At 39.0% G+C, this 24,324-nt stretch overlaps 2 protein-coding genes across 2 annotated transcripts; both read right to left on the bottom strand.

The window, feature by feature from the left end:
* Positions 1–24,324, bottom strand: LOC115926170 (ORM1-like protein 2). The gene is made up of 4 exons (XM_030990708.1): positions 24,159–24,324; positions 7,528–7,895; positions 3,300–3,448; positions 1–584 (listed from the first exon to the last, which is right to left on the bottom strand). Exons 2-4 carry the CDS (start codon positions 7,732–7,734, stop codon positions 449–451), a joined length of 492 nt encoding a protein of 163 aa, XP_030846568.1. The 5' UTR covers positions 7,735–7,895; positions 24,159–24,324; the 3' UTR covers positions 1–448.
* LOC115926167 lies at positions 12,563–15,172 on the bottom strand. The gene is made up of 2 exons (XM_030990707.1): positions 14,988–15,172; positions 12,563–14,108 (listed from the first exon to the last, which is right to left on the bottom strand). The coding sequence occupies exon 2, from the start codon at positions 14,106–14,108 to the stop codon at positions 13,269–13,271; it is 840 nt and encodes a 279-aa protein (XP_030846567.1). The 5' UTR covers positions 14,988–15,172; the 3' UTR covers positions 12,563–13,268.

Genomic DNA, 24,324 nt, shown 5'->3' with positions numbered 1-24,324 from the left:
TCCGACTCAGTAATTATTATTGTTTACACAGTTTATATTTCAAAGGTTTCCGTATCCATGAGCGATACATCATTTGAACCACTCCATAAATTGTTGAATTTCATCAGCTTTTCCCTCCATGTAAAGCTTCAATTCAGAACCAGCACAATACTGTTGGGTGAGTTTCACAGTCGATCCATTCACTATACCGTACACCAAACATATGACCTACAAAATCAGAGATCTATACACATTACCTGAAGCGTACAAATAACGATTTGTTATTCATTAAAAGGCTGTGGAAAGATTGTAGTTTAAAAAACAGTCTGTGATCATCCTCAAACTTCTACCGAGATCAGTATATATCACCCTCTCCTGTAGGACTGCCTCCTAAAGTCTTTTCATTTACCATCGCTCTCTCAAGGACACCATAGAGAATGCAGAAGTGGGATGGAAGTGGTTACTAGCTTCAGTACTTGTTGATTCCGAACAACCTGAAGCCGTGAAACATGGGGAGCTTGGGGACGACTCCGAGAAGCAAGGCTGCACAGTTTATCAAGAAATGGTAGTAGCCATACTTTGTGTAAAAACTTGCCAAGAAGAATCTGTGAAACAATAATAACAAAATAAGTATTAATGTAATTTACTGCAATATGTTGACAGTAAATGAATGACACAAAAGAAAACAAAGAAATAATGGTTATGAGTCACAACACTCTTATTCAAGCCTGTTATAATCAATCAAGACTGGTCATTAATGGGCTTTCCTCTTTTCTGCCACATGATAATGTTTTGGAAACTTCACTTAACTCTGACAAAATAAATTAAATTTATCAGATTATCCTAAGCTATAATTAAGGACAACTCTAAATGAACACTTCTTGACTACCTATTCATACTTTGATAAGATGTACATTATGCAATATACATGTATATAAACAGCTTTTTGATTATTTATCTCGTTTCCTTAATTCATAGAGTATTGGTGTATAGTATACAGAGTATACAGAGTGTACAGCATTATGAAAAGAAATGAAAATGACAAGTGTGACATTTCCTGTTTACATTGGTTGACTATTTCCTGGTAGACCGAAAATAATACACCCTTACAATGTTATTTAAAGGCTTGTATGTTTAATAATAATGATAGTGGATTCTTGTATAGCGCTCATGTCTGTCAGACTTGACACTCCTGGCGCTCCACATTATTACCTTATTTTTTTGATGACTGGTTTTACCATACTCATTTTCCCCAATAGACTGTAGTGTTTTGACATTTCTAGTTCCAATTATAAATATCTTGATAATCAGACAGGCGATCGGCTTGAAAAAGTCATTGGATCCCTGACTGACCCAAAGGTTAATTATCATGATCGCAGCATGAGCTAAATCCAGAATTTTGTTTAGAATCTGAGGCAAAGATACCCAACCCCTTAAGTCCCACTGCACTACTTATAGCTACTTGCGCCCTCTAACTTTAGCTTACAATTAGCGCATGCGCAGATCGCTCATCTGATCTCAGCCTCATTTTCATAAGCTGGCGCCTGGCCTGGCCGACATAGGCCCTTCAGACTGGCTATTGCTTTTCTCTATTCACTCAATGCTATAAGATATTTATGTGAGGACAAGCTTGCGATTTTCCGTTTTTTTCGATACCAAAATTATGCTATTTCAGTCACACCCTCTATTTGTTATGATTTTTTCACTTAAGTATTTTCACTAAAGTTTAAGTTTCACTTAACTATTTTTTAAAGATAAAGACCAGTTATGGTCATGCAATTGCATTGTGAAAGAAACGTTGTGGAATCGATCAGAAAAGGTTGATCATCTAGCATATAAGTATTGGTGTGTACTGCAAGGTTCTGGAATCATCAAAATGATAAGAAATTTGGCCCAGTCTTCGTAAAGTTACAAGCACTGTACACAGAAAGATGTATTTGGGACTACGCACACGTGCGCGACACGTGCGCGACACGTGCGTTTATCTCTCACATCCCAATAGATAAACTAATTTACCAAATATAATCAATTAGTAGGCGGTTTCCCGGCAAATTTGTTATCATCATGTATTAGTCAAAACATATTCTTTCACATGATTGGTAATAAGAGCTTCCATTTCATTTTTTTAAATTGGGGCGTTTCCAATACTGGTCTTTATCTTTAAGTTTGAACGATTCTCATTTTCGTCATATTTAAGGTACAAACTGGAAATTTATTCTGAGATGTTTGTTGATTTTTCTATATTATATGTTCGCAATGCCGTGTGTGCGTCAGTTATGTGTGAAGGGCGTCACCTGTTTAAAGCAGGACGTGTCAAAATCTCTGTGGTGTGACGTAATATTATGTATTGACTTTGCCATTGAACTTAAGTTGCGCTAAGTTGCGCTTAAGTAAAGTAGTTCCCCTCGCAATTAAATTCGAAGCCATTCGAAGCCATTCGAGCGGATTGGCCAATGAGAGCGCGTAAACTCGCTGTACAGCGCTCAATGCGCAAAGTTCTTCGTGCCACGATCCTCTTTTTCTTATGTTAATTGAGAGCTGATTTGATGAGATAACCACCTGTCAGTGACCATGCAGGGAGGTCTAATCCCTCCTGGCCAAACTAGTGCAGATGGGCTATAAAGACAATTTATAATTTGAATTATATTTATTGGTATTTTTATGGTCTGACTGGCTCTGAAAGTTCTGAATTTACTCAAAGGTATTCACAATATAATGAAAAAGTGAGTATTTTTTTAGTGTTAACTGATACCCATTGACTATCTGTTTCCACGGAGTCTCATACCAATTAATACCACAACCGTCGACGTCTGACCTTAAACAAATGGCACAGTCATGATGATCTAGAATCAATTTAAAGGCACACTGTCCTACTTGTAGCTACTTGCTCCCTCTATACAGAAAACTTCCCAAATCGGTGCCTGTTGGTCACCCATGATCCTCTTTTTCTTATGTTAAATGAGAGCTGAGTTAATGAGATAGCCACCTGTCACAGTGACCTCGATGGCTCTCTGGGTGGTCTAATCCCTTCTAGCTGCAGTAGTAAAGCCTCCCTTTAACTCAGCTCTCCTGACTCATTCTGAAATCATATTTCAACTACAAGATTAATCATGCAATCTTCATCTAATGGTTGCAAGCCAAACATTTCTTTACAACAATTGAAACTTACCCCAGGAAGCCCAACATTCTAAGATTTCCAATTTTGTTTGTACCACTTTTACAACAGGGGAACAACTTGGGAACAATTCATCATCATTGTTATCATTATTTTTTACAGTCTGACCAGCCTTTTGAGGATATTTTGAGGATAATATACTCACAAGAGAACAGGAACCAAGGTGAGAAGCTTTCGTGTTGATGTGAACTGCTCTCCGTTGTCTATCTGTTCCCATTGCGTCTGATATCTCTCGCTGCCTTGGCTGTCTGCCCAGATGGACCCTTTCACATGGTGGAAAAAGAAGTATGTCACCTGCAGGAAGGATGGAAAGAAACACAAATCAGTTTTAATGTCGATTAAAATTAACAATAGTTAGATAATCAAAATTAAACTAGTCAAGTACTCTAAGCTTCTTTCGTATGAGGTAGTAGTATCATATATCAAGTTATCTCTTGAAGCTAGGTAAGCCAGTTGACGTGTGCATAATTTGGGCTTGACAGATCAGTCATCCCGTCAGGAGGTTTGAGAACAGGGCAGTTGTAGATGACATGATCTGCCGTCTGCTCATCTGCACCACAGATGCATGCCGGCGATTCCCGAAGTCCCCAACGGTACATATTGGCGTTGAATCTTCCTACCCCAGTTTGCAGTCTATTGAGTGTTACCCTATTCCTCTGAGGTAGCTCAGAGCCTGCCGAAGCTTTGATGCCAAGTGGAACAGTGAGCTGCCGTGGGCGTACCATCCTACCAAGCTCTTGTCCCACTCTTGGATTAGGCTTAAGTCTGATCTGCTGTGGGCGGTTGCATGTCAGGAGAGAGGTCGACGCGATCGAAGGCGTTGGCGACCTAAATCTTGGGATTATGTCGTTATTTTGTGTAGGGAGTGATCGTCATCAGCAAGGGATTTGTTTGTCAGCTTGTCTGTCAGATTCTCTCGGCGTAGCCTTGGTGGTGCAATTCCTACAATGACTGGGAGGAGATCTGTGGGTGTAGGGCGGAGACATCCAGTGTCATGAAGTGCACAGCCCAGCTTTCTGGTATTCCTGCACCATGTTTGTGCAGCATATTCAGCAGCGCTGAAAACCAGGGCTAATGCTCCTGTGCGACACTACATGTTTCCACCATACATGTATCCACACTACATGTACAGTATATCAAGGAAATCATTTTGAATTTCAAAGGGTATTTGCCCAAGAACCCCTGGTTTAGGGAGGGCAAAAATCCATGGGAGCTAAGAGCTGATTACATCCTGTCAGACCAAACCCTGCCAATGTACTCAAACTGTGTAGTGAAGTTACAATCAATGTCTACATTGAGCCAACCTTGCCCGCATGCCTTCTTGAAGAGAGTTGCACCCTGGGAAAGCCACAATCTGATATATGCAATTCAATTTTCCACGATGTGTAACACAATTTTTAGTGTCCTACTTAGCTAACCTTGCCTTCATTCCTTCTCAAAGAAAAAGATTCCCTGAGAAAGCCACAATCTGATATGCAATTTAATTTTCCATGTAGTGTAACACAGTTTTCAGTGTCCACACTGTGCTAAATTTGCCCTCATGTTCTATGGAGACAACCTCACCCTCCTTTTGAATTCTACTTACCAACAAGGGAAACGCTCTCGGCGGTCTCGCCTGCATAACGCAATTCAATATGATAAACCAGAACGTCAATGACGTAGTGCTCATCCGCATCTCACAACAACAAATATCGTAAATTTTATGTGGTACACTTTTGAACTGGTCAAAAAGTAGAAATTTGATGCCCTGGAAGGGACATAATTTCATTTCATTTGCATAAAGTACCATAAATAATCAATGGAGCAAAATCTCACAATTCTGTGTAGAAGTTTATTGTTCCAAATTTAGCTCTACCAGATAAGGCAAAATCGGTCAAGAAATGAGGGAAAAGAAGCAATTTTTGTTATTTTTGGAATAAATTTGCATAAATTACCATAATTAATTAATGGAGAACAATTTCAAAATTCTGTGTAGAAATTTAGTGTACCAAAGTTAGCTCTACGATATAAAGCAAACCAAATCAAAATCGGTCGAGAAATGAAGGAGAAGAAGCCTTTTTTGTGATTTCGAATAAATTTGCATAAATTAGCAGAGATAATGAATTTCACGATTCTGTGTAGAAATTTTAAATCCCCTCCTAGCCCTATCATATGAAACAATCAGAATCAAAATCGGTTGAAAAATAACGAAGAAGAAGCATTTTGAAAATCTTAATGTTGATGCCACAACAAAGTCTAAGTTTGTTGACCTTAAATGGCCTTTGACCTTAACTTAGTGACCTGAAATTCTACTCACATGATTGGGGAGACTTGATAACCCTATAGTCCAAGTTTCATTGACTAAGAACTTATACTTTCAAAATTATATCAAAAATTCAAAAACTTAACCTTAGGTTAAGTTTTCGATGATGATGCTACAACATAGTCCAAGTCTGTTGACCTGAAATGACCTTTGACCTTGACTTTGTGATCTGAAATTCTACTCACATGATTGGGGATACTTGATTACCCTAAAGTCAAAGTTTCATTGACTAAGAACTTATACTTTAAAAATTATACCAAAAATTCAAAAACTTAACCTTAGGTTAAGTTTTTGATGTTGACGCCGTCGCCGCCGCCGTCATCACCGGAAAAGCGGCGCCTATGTCTCGCTTTTGCTACGCAGGCGAGACAAAAATTACCTTCATGCCTTCTAAAAGAGAGCCACACGCTAACCTGCAATAAATTTCCTCTCCCCGATTTCAACTTACCACAGTGTCTACACTGTGCTCTCACTAAAACTCGCCCATCTGTGTTGCAACCATGAGTTGTAGACACTGGGCTTAATGCCTTCTCTACATCCATCCCATGACAGCCACAGATTATCATGCAATGTAACACCATGCAATTCACATTACCATGCCGACTACCACAGCTGTCAGTGGCCACAGTCTCCATACTGTGTTATTGCTTGCATTCATGTTTTAGGGTGCGTTTATTGACCAAATTTTTGCCTAGAATCAGGTTTCTCAAACATCTTTCAGGCAAATTTTGAAGGTGATAAACGCAAAGCCTTTTTTAAACGTCTTTAGACATGGGCATACCTAAAGATGCAAAAAGGTGTGTTTTGAATGTGACATACAGCCAGAATCACGTTTCTGAGAGATGATAAACGCAAAGCTGTTTTGAACCCCACATACCTTCCCAGGCTAATTTCCGGATGGCGCGCCATGTGTTGTTGTACAAGCATGTCTAGTTGACCTCCGAAAAACTGTCTGCTTCCTGGGTCAAACGGGTTAAATGGGTTAACTTTGCCTTCACGCTTTTGGCGGCCACACCTTCAGTACATTGTGTATCAGTTATCAAGTGTCTCATCCCTTCTTTGATTGAACCACACCCTCAGAGAGCTACTAGTACAAACCAAACCTGCATTTCAACTTACCACGTTGAGTATCATAGCTGTTAGTGTCCACAGTCTCCACTGTCCACAGTGTGTTAACTTTGCCTTCACGCTTTAGGCAGCCACACATTCAGTACATTGTGTATCAGTTATCAAGTGTCTCATCCCTTCTTTGATTGAGCCACACCCTCAGAGAGCTACTAGTACAAACCAAACCTGCATTTCAACTTACCACATCGAGTATCATAGCTGTCAGTGTCCACAGTCTCCGAACTGTGTTAACTGTGCCTTCACGCTTTTGGCAGCCACACCTTCAGCACATTGTGTATCAGTTATCAAGTGTCTCATCCCTTCTTTGATTGAACCACACCCTCAGAGAGCTACTAGTACAAACCAAACCTGCATTTCAACTTACCACGTTGAGTATCATAGCTGTTAGTGTCCACAGTCTCCACTGTCCACAGTGTGTTAACTTTGCCTTCACGCTTTAGGCAGCCACACATTCAGTACATTGTGTATCAGTTATCAAGTGTCTCATCCCTTCTTTGATTGAGCCACACCCTCAGAGAGCTACTAGTACAAACCAAACCTGCATTTCAACTTACCACATCGAGTATCATAGCTGTCAGTGTCCACAGTCTCCGAACTGTGTTAACTGTGCCTTCACGCTTTTGGCAGCCACACCTTCAGCACATTGTGTATCAGTTATCAAGTGTCTCATCCCTTCTTTGATTGAACCACACCCTCAGAGGGCTACTAGTACAAACCAAACCTTCATTTCAACTTACCACGTTGAGTATCATAGCTGTTAGTGTCCACAGTCTCCACTGTCCACAGTGTGTTAACTTTGCCTTCACGCTTTAGGCAGCCACACATTTAGTACATTGTGTATCAGTTATCAAGTGTCTCATCCCTTCTTTGAGTGAGCCACACCCTCAGAGTGCCACACCCTAAGAGGGCTACTAGTACAAACCACACCTTCATTTCAACTTACCACACTGTGTACCACAGTTGTCAGTGTCCACACTGTGCTGACACTGAAGAAAGGCAAACTGAGAAGGAAAAGGTGCATGCCGTACACGCCCACAATGTAAGAGAACCACACCCCTCTGCTGTGCAACCAGGAGTGGTAGGTACTGGGCTTATCTGCGGCATCCCCGTTCGTAAGGCTCGCTGAGCTGGGCGATTTCTCGAGCTTCATCGTGTGGGTGAGGTCGCTTGCAGGGTCAAAGGCGTAGGGGTCCTAGGTGAAAGGTCAGGCACTGGGATCACCTGTTGTTATAACGGGCAAGAGATGAGCTTTGGTGCAGCAGGACAGGAGGTAGTTCAAAAGACCTTTTGTCTAGTTGGTCTTGGGTTACACTGAAATGATAAAATTATGTTGAAATTATTAGCACACGAACATGTACAAGAGTAAAGAGAGTTATGTGTATCATAATACTAGAAAATGAGAGTGAGCAACAGAAACAAACAAAAAATGATAGGCTATCATATACAATTGTACATATGGAAGGTTAAAGGTAAAGACCAGTTATGGTCATGCGATTGCATTGTGAAAAAAACGTTGTGGAATCGATCAGAAAAGGTTGATCATCTAGCATCTAGCATCTGCAAGGTTCTGGAATCATGAAAATGATAAGAAATTTGGCCCATTCTTCGTAAAGTTACAAGCACTATACACAGAAAGATGTATATGGGACTACCCTATATCTCTCACAGACCATGAGAGAAACAAATTTACTAAATATATGAATTAGGAGGCGGTTTCCCGGCAAATTTTTTATCATCATGTATTAGTAAAAACATATTCTTTCACATGATTGGTAATGAGAGCTTCCATTTCATTTTTTGAAATTGGGGCGTTTCCAATACTGGTCTTTACCTTTAAGTCATTTTTTTCTTAATGATATCATATGTTCTTTTGTTGCTTATTTATTCCTTGAAACGCAGCGCGCGTAATAGAGACTTCTGATAAAGTAATTGTTAGGCGCTCTATATACCGGTAAGCAAGGATAATTATGATTATTATTGTTTGTTTTGTTCGATTGATTTTATTTCTGCGTTAAAAAAGATACAAATTCAAATTCAAAGTATAAAAAGTCGAACACAACAAATACAATGAATAAAATGTTTACAAAAGTAATTAAATAGAAAATCATGTACAATTATATCATTATGCAGTCATGTGCAGATACTCAAATTATTGTTTTATTTCCATTATCATAGTTATACAGTAGGCTTGCGGGTGCACCCGCAAGCCTACTACTGTATATCTACATCACCATACAAGCCGACACTTACAAGCAGCATATTATCATAGTTGTTGTTGATTATTGAATTCCATGCAGTCCTTTTGAACAATATTTATGCAAAACAAATCTGAGTGGTTCATTTCATAATTTCATACATTATACCGTTCTTTCTCCACCACCTCCCTTCACTTTCTCTTTCTAATCAAACACACACATTGCACTCCTCCTATTCATATATGTGCACACATGAAATTATCAATTTCCTCACCATCACATCACACTCCTCTTAGGCCTAAAATAAAAACTTGTTGTATTGCCCTTTGCGACCGACCCAAAAATCTACGGTTGGCATTTTAAAAAGTTTTTTTTTTTTTTTAAACCGTTTTTTAGATTTTTTAAAAATGAATGAATAAAATAACATGTACTTTGTTTGTTTAAATAGGAGAAAATCAAATTATTCCAAAATGCTCACTCGTGCAAACCATGGATATTTGTGAGATGAAAAAGATATCAATGGAATGATGACGATGTATTGAACCACTCAAAAAAAGGGGAAAATATCAGCCAAAAGAGGGCAGGGAAAAAAGAATAAAAAACTCTACGGTTGGCATATAATTTTTTTTTTTTTTTTTTAAACCATTTTTTAGATTTTTTTTAAATTAATGAATAAAATAACATGTATTTTGTTTGTTTAAATGGGATATTAAATGGAGAAAATCAAATTATTCCAAAATGCTCACTCATGCAAACCATGGATAATTATGAGATGAAAAAGATATCAATGGAATGATGACGATGTATTGAAGCACTCAAAAAAAGGGGGAAATATCAGCCAAAAGAGGGCAGGGAAAAAAGAATAAACTAGATGGAATTCGACTGCGCGCAGTCGAAAATGATGCCTCCGTCATAGAGCAATTTTACAAACCGAAACGGAAGAAATTTTTCAAATTCAAGTTCAATTGTAATCCATTAACATGTTCTCAGAATATCGTGATTACAAGCAATTTCTCATATACATATATGACCCTTTGATCTTTGACCTCATGACCCTAAAATCTACTCAGTTCATTGGCTCTGCAAGATTTCCTGAGTTAAATAGTAATCCATCTGTCAGTTCTAATGAGAATGCGTCCACAAGCTATTTTTGCATACATAATGAGCCCATGACCTTTGATCTTATGAACCATTCATTGGCTCTGCAAGATACATAAATGATCTAAGTTTGGCAGGAATCCATCAATCTGTTCTAATGATAATACGATCACAAGCTATTTTTGCATACATAATGAGCCGCATGACCTTGACCTTTACCTCATGACCCCAAAATCTAATCAGTTCATCAGCTCTGCAAGTAACATACATGACCTAAGTTTGGCAGGAATCCATCAAATGGTTCTTGAGATAAGGCGATCACGAGCTGTTTTTGCATACACAATGTGCGCTGTGACCTTTGACCTCGTGACCCCAAAATCTATCAGTTCATTGGCTTTGCAAGATACATACATGACCAAAGTTTGGCAGGAATCCATCAATCGGTTCTTCAGATAACGCGATCACAAGCTGTTTTTGCATACATAATGAGCCCTGTGACCTTTGACCTTTGACCTCGTGACCCAAAATGTAATCAGATTGTTTTCCTATAGTGATACACACTATCACTAAGTTTGAAGTTTAAATCTCCAGTGGTTCTTGAGATATCATGATAACAATCTCAATGTATGGAATTTCATAAGTTGACCTCTGTGACCCTTGACCTTTGACATACGTGCTCCAAAATCTAATCAGATCGTCTTCCTATGGTGATACATACTATCCTTAAGTTTGAAGTTTAAATCTCAAATGGTTCTTGAGATATCGCGCTAACAAACTCAATACAAGGAATTTCATAAGTTGACCTCTGTGACCTGTGACCTTTGACCTACGTACTCCAAAATCTAATCAGATCGTCTTCCTATGGTGATAAATACTATTCCTGAGTCTTAAGTTTAAATCTTAAATGGTTCTTGAGATATTGTGATAACGGTCAAACGGGACGTACGGACGGACAACCCGAAAACATGATGCCTCCGGCACCACCTTCGGTGGCGGAGGCATAAAAACAACATTAACATTCAAATCTGAAAAAATATCGACCCTAAGAGGGCGACAAAAAAAAAAGTTAAAAAAATAAAAATCTGACCGACCTACCCATGTTTTGACACCCAAAGGGCAATACAACAAGGTTTTATTTTAGGCCTTATCCTACCCCTCTCTTTATCTCCCTCTCTCTCTCTCTTCTTTATTCATTCACTCTCTCTGTTTCTCTCTCTGTCTCTTTCTGCACAACCAATCATACTACGCCATGTTAGCGGAGCACTATTAAATACCATGACAATGATAACATTACCATAATAAAACATTTATTATCTGAGACTGAGAATTTGGGTCGTAAATAATAGATGACTCATTTAAATTAGAACAAGCAAAGTTTGCAAGTTTCATCAGGAAAATGTGAAGATGATTTTAATCATTCAAGTATTCAATGTTGACATACATTAAACCCCATACAATGTAGTCTACATTGCTTCTTTTGAGTTGCTACTGGTAATCTTGCATTAATACATGTACATGTATGTTTTAAAACTAATTAAAGGGATCGTTTAACAATGTTAAATCTGAGATGCACAACCCTACATGTACGTGTTATCAGTGTCTTTGATAAGGTGTTATATTGAAGCCCTAAAAGAATTGCGCCTCAAAAAGAGTAAAAACCTTTGTATTCTTAACAGCAACATTTCATGCTACATGTATAATACGACACTTTGTGACTTTTCCTTTCAAGACTTCTCGTACCTCTTTTTAAACCAAGTTTACAAACATTTGATTAACTAAACTGTCAGTCACATGACCTTTTGTGACCTCGTATCAGCTAGAAAATTGAGAATCTCTGTGCGTTGTGTACGAGATGATTTTTGCTGTCAAAGCAAAGGTGTGCCCTTTGTTGCAGACAATGAGAAATATTGCAATAGTTGTATAGCCCATCCAAGATAATCCAAAATGAAGTCCAACTCATTGTACACTAATTTGGTAACACTTTTGAATTTCTGCTATTTTCTGGGATTTGTTGGGAAAACAAAAAAATTCTTAAATGTTTAATTTTCTTCATCACAGTGTCTACTGACTTATCTGCAGATCATGGTCGAGCAGATTAAAAACATCGATGGACATCAAACATATTCCACAGGATGGCACAGGTATTATCCCCATTTTTTTTCTCCCTAGGAAGCCAGCAAAGTGCAGGGAGGTTCGGATATTCACAAAACATTGGGAGTAAAGAAACCAGGTAACACACCTGCAGACCACATTTTAATGACATTAAATTCTCACTGTGCATGGAGGATTTGCTTGTTTCATCAAGATTACAACACAATGCGTACAATACAATGTCCACTTAGAGTCAAAAGGATGTTAATGTCCTTTGGCAAGACATTGATCTACATTTGCCACACTCCACCCAGGTGAAGTAAATGGGTACCTGGTAGGAATTTATTCCTTGAAACGCAGCGCGCGTAACAGCTGCACTGCTAAAGCCAGGGTAATTATGCTGCATTATTGTAGAGTGCTTAGAGACTTCTGCATAGGAAGTGTTAGGCGCTATATAAGCAAGGATAATTATTATTATTATTATTAACTCCAACACTTAATACTAAAACCTTCTGGCTCTGTACAAATGACATGCTTAGTTTAACCTAAAAAAACACCTCTTTATTTCAGATTTGTTGCCTATTTTATTCCTGAGGTGGCCTCTAATGATCTTATCCAACCCCTGTCACATTAATTACCAAGTTTATATCAATTTTTTTTCTCCACATGACAGGTACATTGTATACAGGCCTTAAAAATTTCAATATTTTTAGGCCAAGGCCACTTTTCTGTAGGGCACATTCCTATATTACAGCACAAATAGGAAGAATTTGAAAGGGCACAACAAATCTCCAAGGCCAATGAGAGGGGCATTGAGGCCAATCAAAAGGCCATGGCCTTCGATTAATTTAAGCCCTGTTGTATGCATATTACTCATCTCCGATAACAATAAAAAAACTTCCATTGTCCATGTTTCCAGTATGAAGAATGATATTCTCCAGGTAATGACTGCTAGTTGCTGTATTAGCCTGTCAAAAAACAATGCATTGTACACCTATTCATTATGAATGCTGTTACATGTACATGTACATGGCACACTGTTAGGTTTGTTCAAATTCATGACTTGTAAAAAATTTCAATGGATGCATTTTTTTGATATTCATCTGGATACAGTCAAACCAGCTTTAGTCTACAAAGACCACCTGTCTACAACAAGCACATTTCTTGCTTCCCTTGAACATGGTTTCTCATTGAAACATGTACTAAAGGAACCTGTCTACAAAGACCACCTGTCTACAAAGACCACTTTTTGTGTTTCCCTTGGGCGATCGCCGTAGACATGTTTGACTCTATAAGGATTTCAGTCCATCGCCAATTCATGCTCCGTGAAGTAGCCCATACGCATCAGGCGAAGTTCCTTGCCAATTTCTAGCAATGCGTGATTCTGTTCTCTCATGACTTCAATGTACTCTTGACAGTATTTGTCTGACATGACCGCAACCGGAGGTATCTTCACCTCAACAGGGTTCATCATCGCGTTGAATGAAGTCATTTCTGGCATCGGCTTTGGGGTCTTCTTCAGTTTCTTGATCTTTGGCATCACCTGATAAGAGGCTTTTCCTTTCGGAAGTTTCGGCTTTGAGAATTTGGATAAAGGTTTCCCTGCCCCCGAGTCCTGTGGGCTTAACTTGCTGTAAACCTGGTAGTACTGCTCGAACTTCTGGAACAGCTCTCTGGACCCTCGCAACTTGAGAGGTCCGGAGGAGCTGCCGCTGCCACGGTTCACCAACTTGCGGTACTCTCTGCTAAGGTTCTTGAGGAGCCCTGCCACAAGGATCCCATCGGTGTTGACGATCTGGCCGATGTAATCGTGGAACTCGGTGATCTGGCGTTCCATCTTCGCCTTCTGGTAGACGGGATACTCGTTGATGTAGATGTCCAGGAGGCCCATGATTCGTTTCTCCGGCCAGGTTGATCGTGACCTCAAGGGAGCCATGTCTGGGTCGGTGAAGTAACCAGAGGGGTATTCTTGACCATCGTCCATCTGTTGGTCACTCTCAACCACGCTTGGTAAACCAGCTTGCACCACAACCACCTCTGCGTGTTCTTCTTGGATGTCATTATGTCTGTCATGTAGCCCTGCCTTGTCAGATGCCATTTCTTCTTTCGACAAGTTCTCAGATACTTCCACGATATCCATCTTGAAACAAGAGAGTTAAAGAGGAAAGTAAAAACATAAATTAATGAAAGTTGTTGAAAGGGCACAATTTTTGGTTGTTTTAAATTAGATCTACAGTAACTTTGATCAGAACTATATCTGCATACAACCATTATGTAGTGAAAAAATATAACCCCCAAAATGCCCAAAAGAGCTCCCGAAAGTCATAAAAGAGCCCCCAAAATTTGCATAGAGTTCACTGCAAAACAAATTAAAGAGTGCTATTTTCATGCAAGCAAGCTGGAAAAGTAGCCCCCAAAATTTTAAGTATTTTTTTCCCTGCGAAAGATGTCAAAGGCACATTGGCATTTTCAGAGATATTGAATGTGTTACAAGTTTTTCCAATATAATGTACCGACTACCGGTAGAGCAAATAAATATTCCTATGAAAAAAAGACCTTCAGTTAAACCAAGCTAGATCAAGATTTGTTATAATCTGAATCTAAATTTTGATCTGGTACTATAGTTCAACAAAAACAATATCATCATTGTTATTATAATCAATATCAATTATCATTAATATCAATATCATAATATCAATATATCATAATATCCCTATCATTATTCCTATTAATTATTTAGGGTAGGCCTAGATCTATAGGCTATACTAATAGCTTTAATTAATATTGTACTTCCTGCATGTATACCCGAATCTATGTTCAAAGAGCAGAAATAGCATTTCACTCGTTTATTATAAACATCTATGATCTAGGCTGTATGTTAATTGTTATGGTCAGCTAGATCTAGTACTACTAGACCCTCTACTAGTACTACACTTTTCTCTTTTTAAGGCAGGTTCCTTTTCCCCTCTCATATTCATAATTCTTACTAAAGAGGGTAGAAATTGTTGTTCATACTCACCACAACTGATTCAACTTCTGTAAAATCTCCAAACAATCCAATTCTGCAGGTCTTTTAGAGCTAAAATATAAGTTTGAAGTGAAAACCTTGCTTCGTTTCAGCTCTTGGCATTGCAGTACATTAGCAGACAGTGCAGTGTACACATAACACCATGTACATACACAGCACATCATACAGCCCTTCAAAATGTCTGCTCTGTGGTGTGATCAAAGCACTCACACACTCTCTCCAGTGCAGTGTAACTCATAGACATGTTGTGTGTCTGTGTATGCACTCCTTCATTATGTGTGGATGGAGTGTGTATGAGTTAAAGTGCAGGTGCAATGCTCAAATAACACCATTGCACTGTACAGTGTATACAACACTCCCAGTCATATACACAGAACACACTTTACACACAAAGCCCCTAGATGCATATGACACGCTTATGCAGGCTCAGGGTAAAGGTGTCAAAAGTTTGGACTGATCCACTGCAAAAGGAGGGGTGTTCAACTTAGTATAGTGAGTGTTTTTATGACACCTTATGCAGCCAGAGAAGTGTTGCATTCCCCCCCCCCCCACACTCCCCGGGGGGGGGGGGGGGGGGGGGGGGGGGGGGGGGGGGGGGGGGGGCTACATATAAATCAAAGTCAACATGATCTGTTTTTCTCATTTCATTTCAATATTTTACTAAAGGACCAGTCAACCTTTCTCTGAAGGCAAACTCAAAAGCAATTACGTAACTAGTAACTACCTATCTAGCAAACGAGTTAAAGGGATAGTTCAGTTCTGTTTTAAAACCCAACATTGCTATGAAATTAATTTTAGACCCCAAAATGTGTGAAATTTAGCCAATACGATCATTCCAATTCAGCTCCATTTTCAAAAAAATATGGTGACCGTTAATTAATTAATTAATTAATTATTTACGTCCGCAACATACCATACCATACCATACCATACCATACCATACCATACCAAGGCGACCCTTCATACATCATCGACATCATCAAGGTGCCTAAGCAGCGTAAAGGCGTTTCTCCGTAGGCAGATAGTCGCGTAGTAGTGGGACGGATAACATCTTTCCATCGAGCCCTGTACATGTCCTTCAGCGTCCGCAGTGGCAGAACATTACCGCTGGCTCCTGTGTCAACCTTTGCATTGAGGCGATGATGACCCCTCAGGTCTGGACATATGATGTTGATACTCGCATATGCTTCGGTCTCCTCCGAGTCAATAGAGTTTAGCGATATATGTATCATGTGGAATTCACGTTCCCCACTGTCCGGTTGGTTTGTGTCGTCCGGTCCAATTTCGTCAACCTTACGCTGGTTCCTGCTATGAAAGGATGTAGGCCTATACTGCCTGTTTCTGGGCTGTCTCTGCTGTGAGCTCCACCTGTCTTGTGATGGTGGACGTCTAGGAGGGATCTTCGGTTTGACCTGTTCTTTCGTCTTTCGACACATCTTCGCCCAGTGTCCTTTGATGCCACACGAATTGCACAGGTCCGCGAAGGCTGGACACCTCTTTGGAAGGTGTGAAAGACCACAGTTCCTGCATTTCTGCCTACTGTCGTGACTAACAGCATCAATGTTCCCACTTCCAATGGTGTGGAGCGTCTGCAGGCACTGTTTACCGACTTGAATGGCCTCATATTTGCGGCCTTCTTCAAGAAGCTTATCAATTGAGAACCCCTTTTCTTTGTCGAGTAGGTCTTTCTGAAATGACTCGAGTTGTGTAGACGAAATCACCAGCTCTATGAGTCTTTCACTCAATTCCCCCTCAGTGAATTTGCATTCCTTTGCCTTACTCCGACATCTATTGACGAACTCGTCGATCGTTTCTCCAGACATCTGCTTGTATCGCATTAATTCGAGACGATGAATCCTGAAGTTCACTTTGACATTCAGTTGGCCTTCGATTAGGGCCCATAGCTTGCCTGGGTCCTTCTGATCCTCTACACTGAGGCTAGAGGCGTTTATCCTGCGTAACCCTTCGTTCCCAAGAGCTATCTTTATTTTTGTTGCCTGTTTTGTAGTATCAGTTATCTCATTATCGAGAAGGCAAAGTTCCATTCGCTGTTGAAATAACGTGAATTCTTCAGCGAGACCACACTGAGGGTCCCACTTCATCTCTGGATAGCGAGCCATGGTCCTGGTTTCTACAATGGGGTCTTGGACTACACAGGTAATTACATGTAATACATGAATTGTGACTTAAATCGACATGTAGGCCTACATAGCAATTAGCATTTACACTATAGACTAGATCTATATGTACAACTTCAAAATGTAGGTTCAAATGTATCAAAATATATCAAGTCTAGATCCATAGACAATTAGACCCCCTTGTGTAATTGGTCTAGCAAAGACAACTGGTCCTGGACCCGCTTTAAGGGGATACCACGGACCACTGTTTGGTCTATAGTACCAGTGGCAGTAGAGTCTACCACCACTAGATCTAGATCTAAGTTAGTAATAGTACATCAGCACTTCTACATACATGTAAGAGATATGTGTGTATCATTCACTTAATTAGGACAGGTCCACATGTAGAAATTGGACTTGTTAAGGTCTAAAGTAAACACATCTAGAAATCTAGACTAGGCCTAGTCCAGATCTAGACCAGGTCCAGTAATATAGAACAAGGTGAAAGTAGATTTTGATCAAATTACACCTTCTTAGTCATACTCATTCTCATAGTTACTCGGTCTAGTCTAGATCCATAAGTGGAGTCTAGACTAGAAAAAGGTGTCTAGACTATCTATCTAGGCTAGGTCTTGATCTAGACCCCTAGACTAGACTAGACTCTAGTCCAGTTTTATACGACAAACAAAGCACATTAATTATGGTTTAATTGTTTCAAACCGAGTCCAAACATTATATGTCTGCTTAGATTATAGTCCATTTGATTGAGAGTCTAATCTAGTTTTCATTCCACAATCAGATCCGGCCAAGTCCAGCAATCAGTCCTGGATCTACTTGCACGGTCCGCAACACGACGCTCTGGGTCCGAGTGGCGGCTAGTTCCAAAACCATAATGCAGTGCAGGGCTGGAAGTCCGAGGTAGCGGCCTTAGAGCTGTACTGTTCCCGGTCCCGGTCGAGCCTCTAGGCTCTGGTCTTGTCGAGCCTCTAGGCTCTTCTCCTGACGAGCCTCTAGGCTCTGCTCCTGGCGAGCCTCTAGGCTCTGGTTCTGCCTCCGCATCAGTTCTGGTCCTGAATGTATAGGGCTTTAGTCTGACAGTCAATACACTAGTCTACTCGTAGTGTTTCCCGCGTAATATAGTGCGCAACCTTACGCCGACACAAAGTCATACTCATATTGGAGACGCGGCTGTGAGTTTACTCTGCTGGCTGTGCAGTGTGATTGTCGGCAGTTCAAAAACCGTCCCTTATCAATCTTTCATAAGTCATTCAAGATTATTGCTTGCCCTATGTGATCTGCAGTTCAATAGTAATAGATATGGCAATTCTTTTGACCGCTGCCACCATGTTGAAAGATCAGATGAACGGATAAATAAGAGATCACTGTAGACAAGGTTCATGTATAAGTGGCCATCTTGAAAGTGCTTTATTCATGTATCCTTCCGCCAATCGCGGCCTCATTACGCACATCAATGAACTATTGGTGTTGTTCATATAGTACCACAACACATGGGCCGGCTGGTTGTGCGTAATATAACCAACACGAAAATGCCAACAAAAAAGCCAACATCGGCATTGGCTGAAATATGACGTAAAAGGTACTATTTCGATTTTTCAATGGCTTTTTCAAATTATCTAATATTTGTGGTCATCATCATGACCACATCATCATCAACAAAATCAACTACCGGTATATTAATTACATGTAATATACACCTCCTCCTCCTCCTCATACAACTAATAAAGTACCAATATAATAATAATGATACTAATTTCATTCTGTTTGAATATTTCTGTTTGAATATTAAGCCCCGTCTTAATAGAACTGCATCGATCTCACCCGAGCGATATGTGGATGAGAAACAGTGGGGGGTCTGATCGTAAAACACGGGGTGAGCTTTTGGACACCGTCTTAATCAGCCATCCGCAAAAACCTCACCCGCGTCATCAGCTGGCGCGCGTTGTGTACATGTATACATTTTTTCATGGTAATGACGTAATTTACCCAGGTTAATGTCACCCGGGTAAATATCACCCTGGCTCGTCTAGGATGAGATTTACCTCGATATTGCCGGACGTTACCCCGTTTGACGCGTCTTAATCGGAAGTGGGTAAATGTCGTCCGGGCGTCACCGCGACTTTATTTTGCAATTAAGACGGGGTTTAATAAACCGACATGCAAAAAAGAGTGCTTTTAAATTATAAGGAAATCTACAATTTACAAGCCTACCCTTTTACTTGATGCTCTCATATACTGCAAATATCTCTGCCAAATTTCAGTTTGAATACTGTGCCATTACGTGGTTATTACTGTACGTTTGCTCAACTCTATTATACTTTCAGGCTAGATATCGTTGTATGTATTGTTTATACCTATTGAAAGAATCCTTTTTCATTCTTATTGTTTATTCATTTATTGTATTTGTTTATGATTTATGTGATAAATGTGAATGTGAATGTGACATATGAAGTAAACTACTAGTAAACTGAAAACTGAATAATAATAATGATAATGATAATGATAATAACAATAATCATTACAATAATAAGAAAATGATAATAAAAGGAACAAGAAAAAGAAGAAATAAAGAAATGAATAGATGAATAAAACATGTTATTTTTCAAAAGAGACAATAAAAGATCAAGAAAACCAAGGTTTTGCTAATAACATTTGCTTTGTATGTTTCTAAGTCAAAAATTTCTATTTAAAAAAAAGGTGATAATTTATCTCACTACTATTACATGTAGATACTATTATAATTATCAATATGACTATTATTATCATTATTACCATTATGGGACACTTTGAAAGTCCGCAGAACCAAAGCCAGACTAACTGCATTGTATAAGGAAACGCATGGATTAACACCCAGCAACATATCGACCTATCTCCATTCTCCAGCTCCCTAACTCAAGTAGATGCAGGTATAAAACAAGACAAAGGGGAACTTATAAATACCATGTCATTAGTTCCAACAAAGACTGCTACCGGCATTCCCTGTACCCCAAGACCGTCCCCGAATGGAAACGATCTAGATGAGAAAACCAGAAACTCACCCGATGTGAAAACTTTTAAAATCAAATTGGACTCATTAGACATTATAAACCTTGTAGCCGAATCACACTTCAATATTTAGGCGTGTTTAGCGTTTTGATCCTAACCCAACGTACGCGACAACCAGATGCTGGTGATTGTACGTCCCAGACAGATGCAGATGCAGATTATTATTAAATTCATTATTATTATTACTATTATTAATACTAATATAATTATCATCATTATCATTAAAATAATTGGGTTTTTAAGGGAGAATATTTCATTTCCTACCATAATTGCATACACAAAGCAAAGTCACCTTGAAGTGATACATGTACAGTACACCCAGCTTGTTGACTTATCAAAAAGTATTTACTGTTGGTCTAAATATGGAGAGTTTAATTCCAAAAGGAGCTAAATCCACTTTTGATGGAAATGGAGTTATTGATATCAGAAAAAAAAGCCCCACTGCCCTACTTGTAGCTACTTGCTCACTCTATATACTATATAGAAAACATCCCCAATTGGTGCCTGTTGGTCCCCCATGATCCTCTTTTTCTTATGTTAGTTGAGACCTGAGCTAATGAGATGGCCACCTGTCAGTGACCTCGCTGTGTGGTCTAATCCCTTCTGGCCCAGTAGTATTGACAGTCTTTAAGTACCCGTCTTTCAACAAAAGTATTTACCTAAATTTTGGGAGCAATTATGAAAAAAATGCACCTTCTAATATCACTTTTCTATAGACGCCTGTACAAAATCTGGGAAACAAATCCTTTTTTCTCCAAAGTTATAACAATGGATTTAGCTCCTTTTGGAATAAAACTCTTCATATATATTTCTCAAGAGTTCAAGGAACTTCCCTCACATAGAGTCAATACTCTTCTTATCTCTATACAATGGCTGCAACAAACTTTTGAAGGAGTGGCCTCAATACTTCACAAGATGTCTTGATTACTTGAATATTATCAAAGTAAACATACAGTCTGCAGTCTACAATGTATAATATGTGATTTATAAACTTCCAAGCTGCAAGGCTGAAAATCACATAGTGTATTGTACCAAGGAGGATATTACAATGGTATCTCTTTGATTGTCCCGGTAAAATAATAATACCAAGTGTTATTCCATATACTTGGTTTAATGTAGCCAACTATGGACCTAATGGCTGTGCATTTTAAACTTGTTAAAATAAACAAATAAAGCTGGAGTGGTAGTCTAAATACTGTTTAATCTTTTGTTTCAGGGGTGGATGTTTTAATGGTCACTAGTTACAAAATATACCGGTAATCCATAAATGTTGCATAACTGTCATTGTTTAACCACTACATAACATCAGAGATGCCAAGTTGCCAACCTCTTGACACAAAAAAACAGACTGAGTATCCTAAAAAAATCAGATTTTGGAGAGAAAAATCAGATTTTCACGAAAACTTGACACAACAACTGGCCCGTCGGCCCCGGGCCAGTAAAATTTCAGAAAAATGTTTTACTGGTAAGTACGGTCAAGTAAAATGTTTGCTCTTTCATTAAAATTTAATGAGAAAATTGTACAGCAAAGTTTTTTTGGGGGTTGCACGGGTTTACTTGGGTTTCTATGCGATTCCGCTGTTTTTATGGGTTTTTAAATTTATTTAAAAAAAAGAAGATTTTTGTTGTTTTGTTGTTGTTGTTGTTGAAAAATTGTATTTTAAGAGGTGATATCGTATTATCGTATTTCACTCTTATTATCGTACTAAATACAATTTAATCATACTGGTTGGCATCTCTGTAACATGTACATCTATTGTGAAAGTACACTCCGAATACACCTGTGCTATCCATTGTTATTACAATTCGAATCCCTGCACTGAAACAAAACAACAATTTAGATTTTACATCACTTGTAAAAATGTCCGATATAAAGAACACAAGAGAGGTCATGGAAAGGTGGGGTCTGGAAGAAACTGTGGCGGAAGTGGATTGAGATGGATGGATGATGAACGTTTTAAATAAACATCATAGACAAACTCAAAGACACACTCACAAGCTCCTCTCAATTCTGCAATTAAAGATGTAATGTTGGCAATAAAGTCTCATGCCAAAGTGGAGCGATTCCAACTGACGTTGGAAATTAGAATTGGAAGACCAGAGCTGCCAACCTCCAGAACAGAAAATCACTAATCACAAGGCTCAAAATCAGTAATTTGAGGAATAAATCAGTAATTTCCTATGCAGCGCTATGAACCTATAAAAACAGCACTCCAAAACTGGGTGGATGCATGCGCGCATCATTATCTGAATTTGTGGTGATTTTACTCTCACAAAGTTGCTAAATATTGATTTTCAGGTCATCACAACACATCAGTTTTCCATGAAAATTGGCTTCTATTAAGAGAATACTTGATACTTTTCCTTCTTTCTCAGCAAGTGTTGGATGGCCACCATACTGCACAGCACTCGCTACGATAAGTCATATTTACGCCACCACCACCACCACCCCCCCAAAAAAAATCCGTAATTTTTAGACAACATTCTGTACTGCCGTAATGATTTCCGTACCTATTGCGGGAAATCCGTACTAGTTGTCAGCTCTGGAAGACACTTGGTCGAAAACAGGCAAGATTCTAAATCTAGCCCATTTCTACTCTGGTCTAAGCCAAATCAGGAAATCAGAAGATTTGTGTGTACAATTTTCTAATGGCGGCCGTTACCTCGGAGCTAGGGGTATAGATAGACTCCCCAGCCGCCGACTCCCCTACCGGAAGATTGTGCTTTTCCAAGCTTCAGACAGGCAACATTGAGTGTCATTTGATAATACTTTTTTTCATGAAATCAACGCAGTCAAACTTACCCCCGTCTTACGATTTTTGATCCGGTTTCCAAACCTCCAAAGCTTGGAATGAAAAAAGGTTCGACGGGTAACAATTTCCTTTACTAATTTTCTTTTACATGACATAGGCCTAGACTCTAGATCTAGATCTACATAAACAGTATTTGCACAATAATAGTATAGGCCTAGGGTCTAGTCTACTAGACCTAGATCTATTTGGTCTTTCAATAATTAAAAAAGAATTTAATTCCCCCCCCCCCCCCGTTTTGTTTTAAAGGGATCCGGTAACTTTGTCTCAGATTCTGAAACAAAATTCTGGATTTAGCTCATGATGCAATGATAATTATAAAGCTTTAGGTCAGTCAGGAACCCCATGACTTTTACAAGCCGATCGCCTGTCTGATTATCAAGATAGGTCTAGATCTATTTATTTATGATTGGAATTACAAATTTTGAAACCGTTCGCCTGACGGTTTCATAACACTAGATCTACAGTCTATTGGGGAAAACGAGTATGGTAAAACCGGTCACTCAAAGATTTTTACTTTTTTGAGGCACTTCTTGATCATTTTGAAGCGCAATTTTTTTAGGGCTTCAATATTCCACCATATCACAGACACTGATAACACGTAGGGCCGTGTATCTCAGATTTAACATTGTTAAACGATCCCTTTAAGTGTCTGATGTTTGGCGATCTTACTATTTTGGGGATGTCTTAGTAGATCTAGATGATAGATCTAGATGATAGATCTAGATCTAAATCTAGTAGTCTAGGTCTACTATCTAAGGACTAGATTAACTTAGATCTAGACTCTATCTCTACGACTAGATCTATGTCGGAGTTACGGATCAAATTTGGGATAGGTTTCTGAACAAGCGCTGACTCTACTAGATCTTTTTATGTCATTGTCAAAGGTTAAAGGATGACAGTTACAGAATTCGATGTTGCCAAAATAACCTAAAATTATCTAGGCCTACCGTACGTACTTTGCATTGCATGAGTGGGTGGCAGTCACTAATTGAATTCGGCCGAATTCAGTCAGTGAACACAAACACTGAAATTGTGAAACGGTCAGTCTCGGAGTCGGACACTGACGTTGCAATTTGAACATTAAAAACTGACATTTAAAAGACATTTACATTTAGATTAGTAATTTAACACCATCCAAACACACTAATATTCAGTCCACAGTGACTTACCAATTCACAAAATACAGCTGAAGCCTGAAGTGAAGAGAAGTCGAAGCAAAGTGAATGGTCATCAATTTTTTCTAAACTGCTGCTGTACGTACGTACGTAGCTATTTAGATATTATTGATGAGATAGATGGTCTGCCAATTACAGCTTGCAACAACACGTCTTTTGC

Source organism: Strongylocentrotus purpuratus, unplaced genomic scaffold (assembly GCF_000002235.5).
Source record: "Strongylocentrotus purpuratus isolate Spur 01 unplaced genomic scaffold, Spur_5.0 spur5_scaffold_19, whole genome shotgun sequence".
Classification (NCBI taxonomy): domain Eukaryota; kingdom Metazoa; phylum Echinodermata; class Echinoidea; order Camarodonta; family Strongylocentrotidae; genus Strongylocentrotus; species Strongylocentrotus purpuratus.
This window is presented reverse-complemented; position numbering and strand designations above follow the sequence as displayed.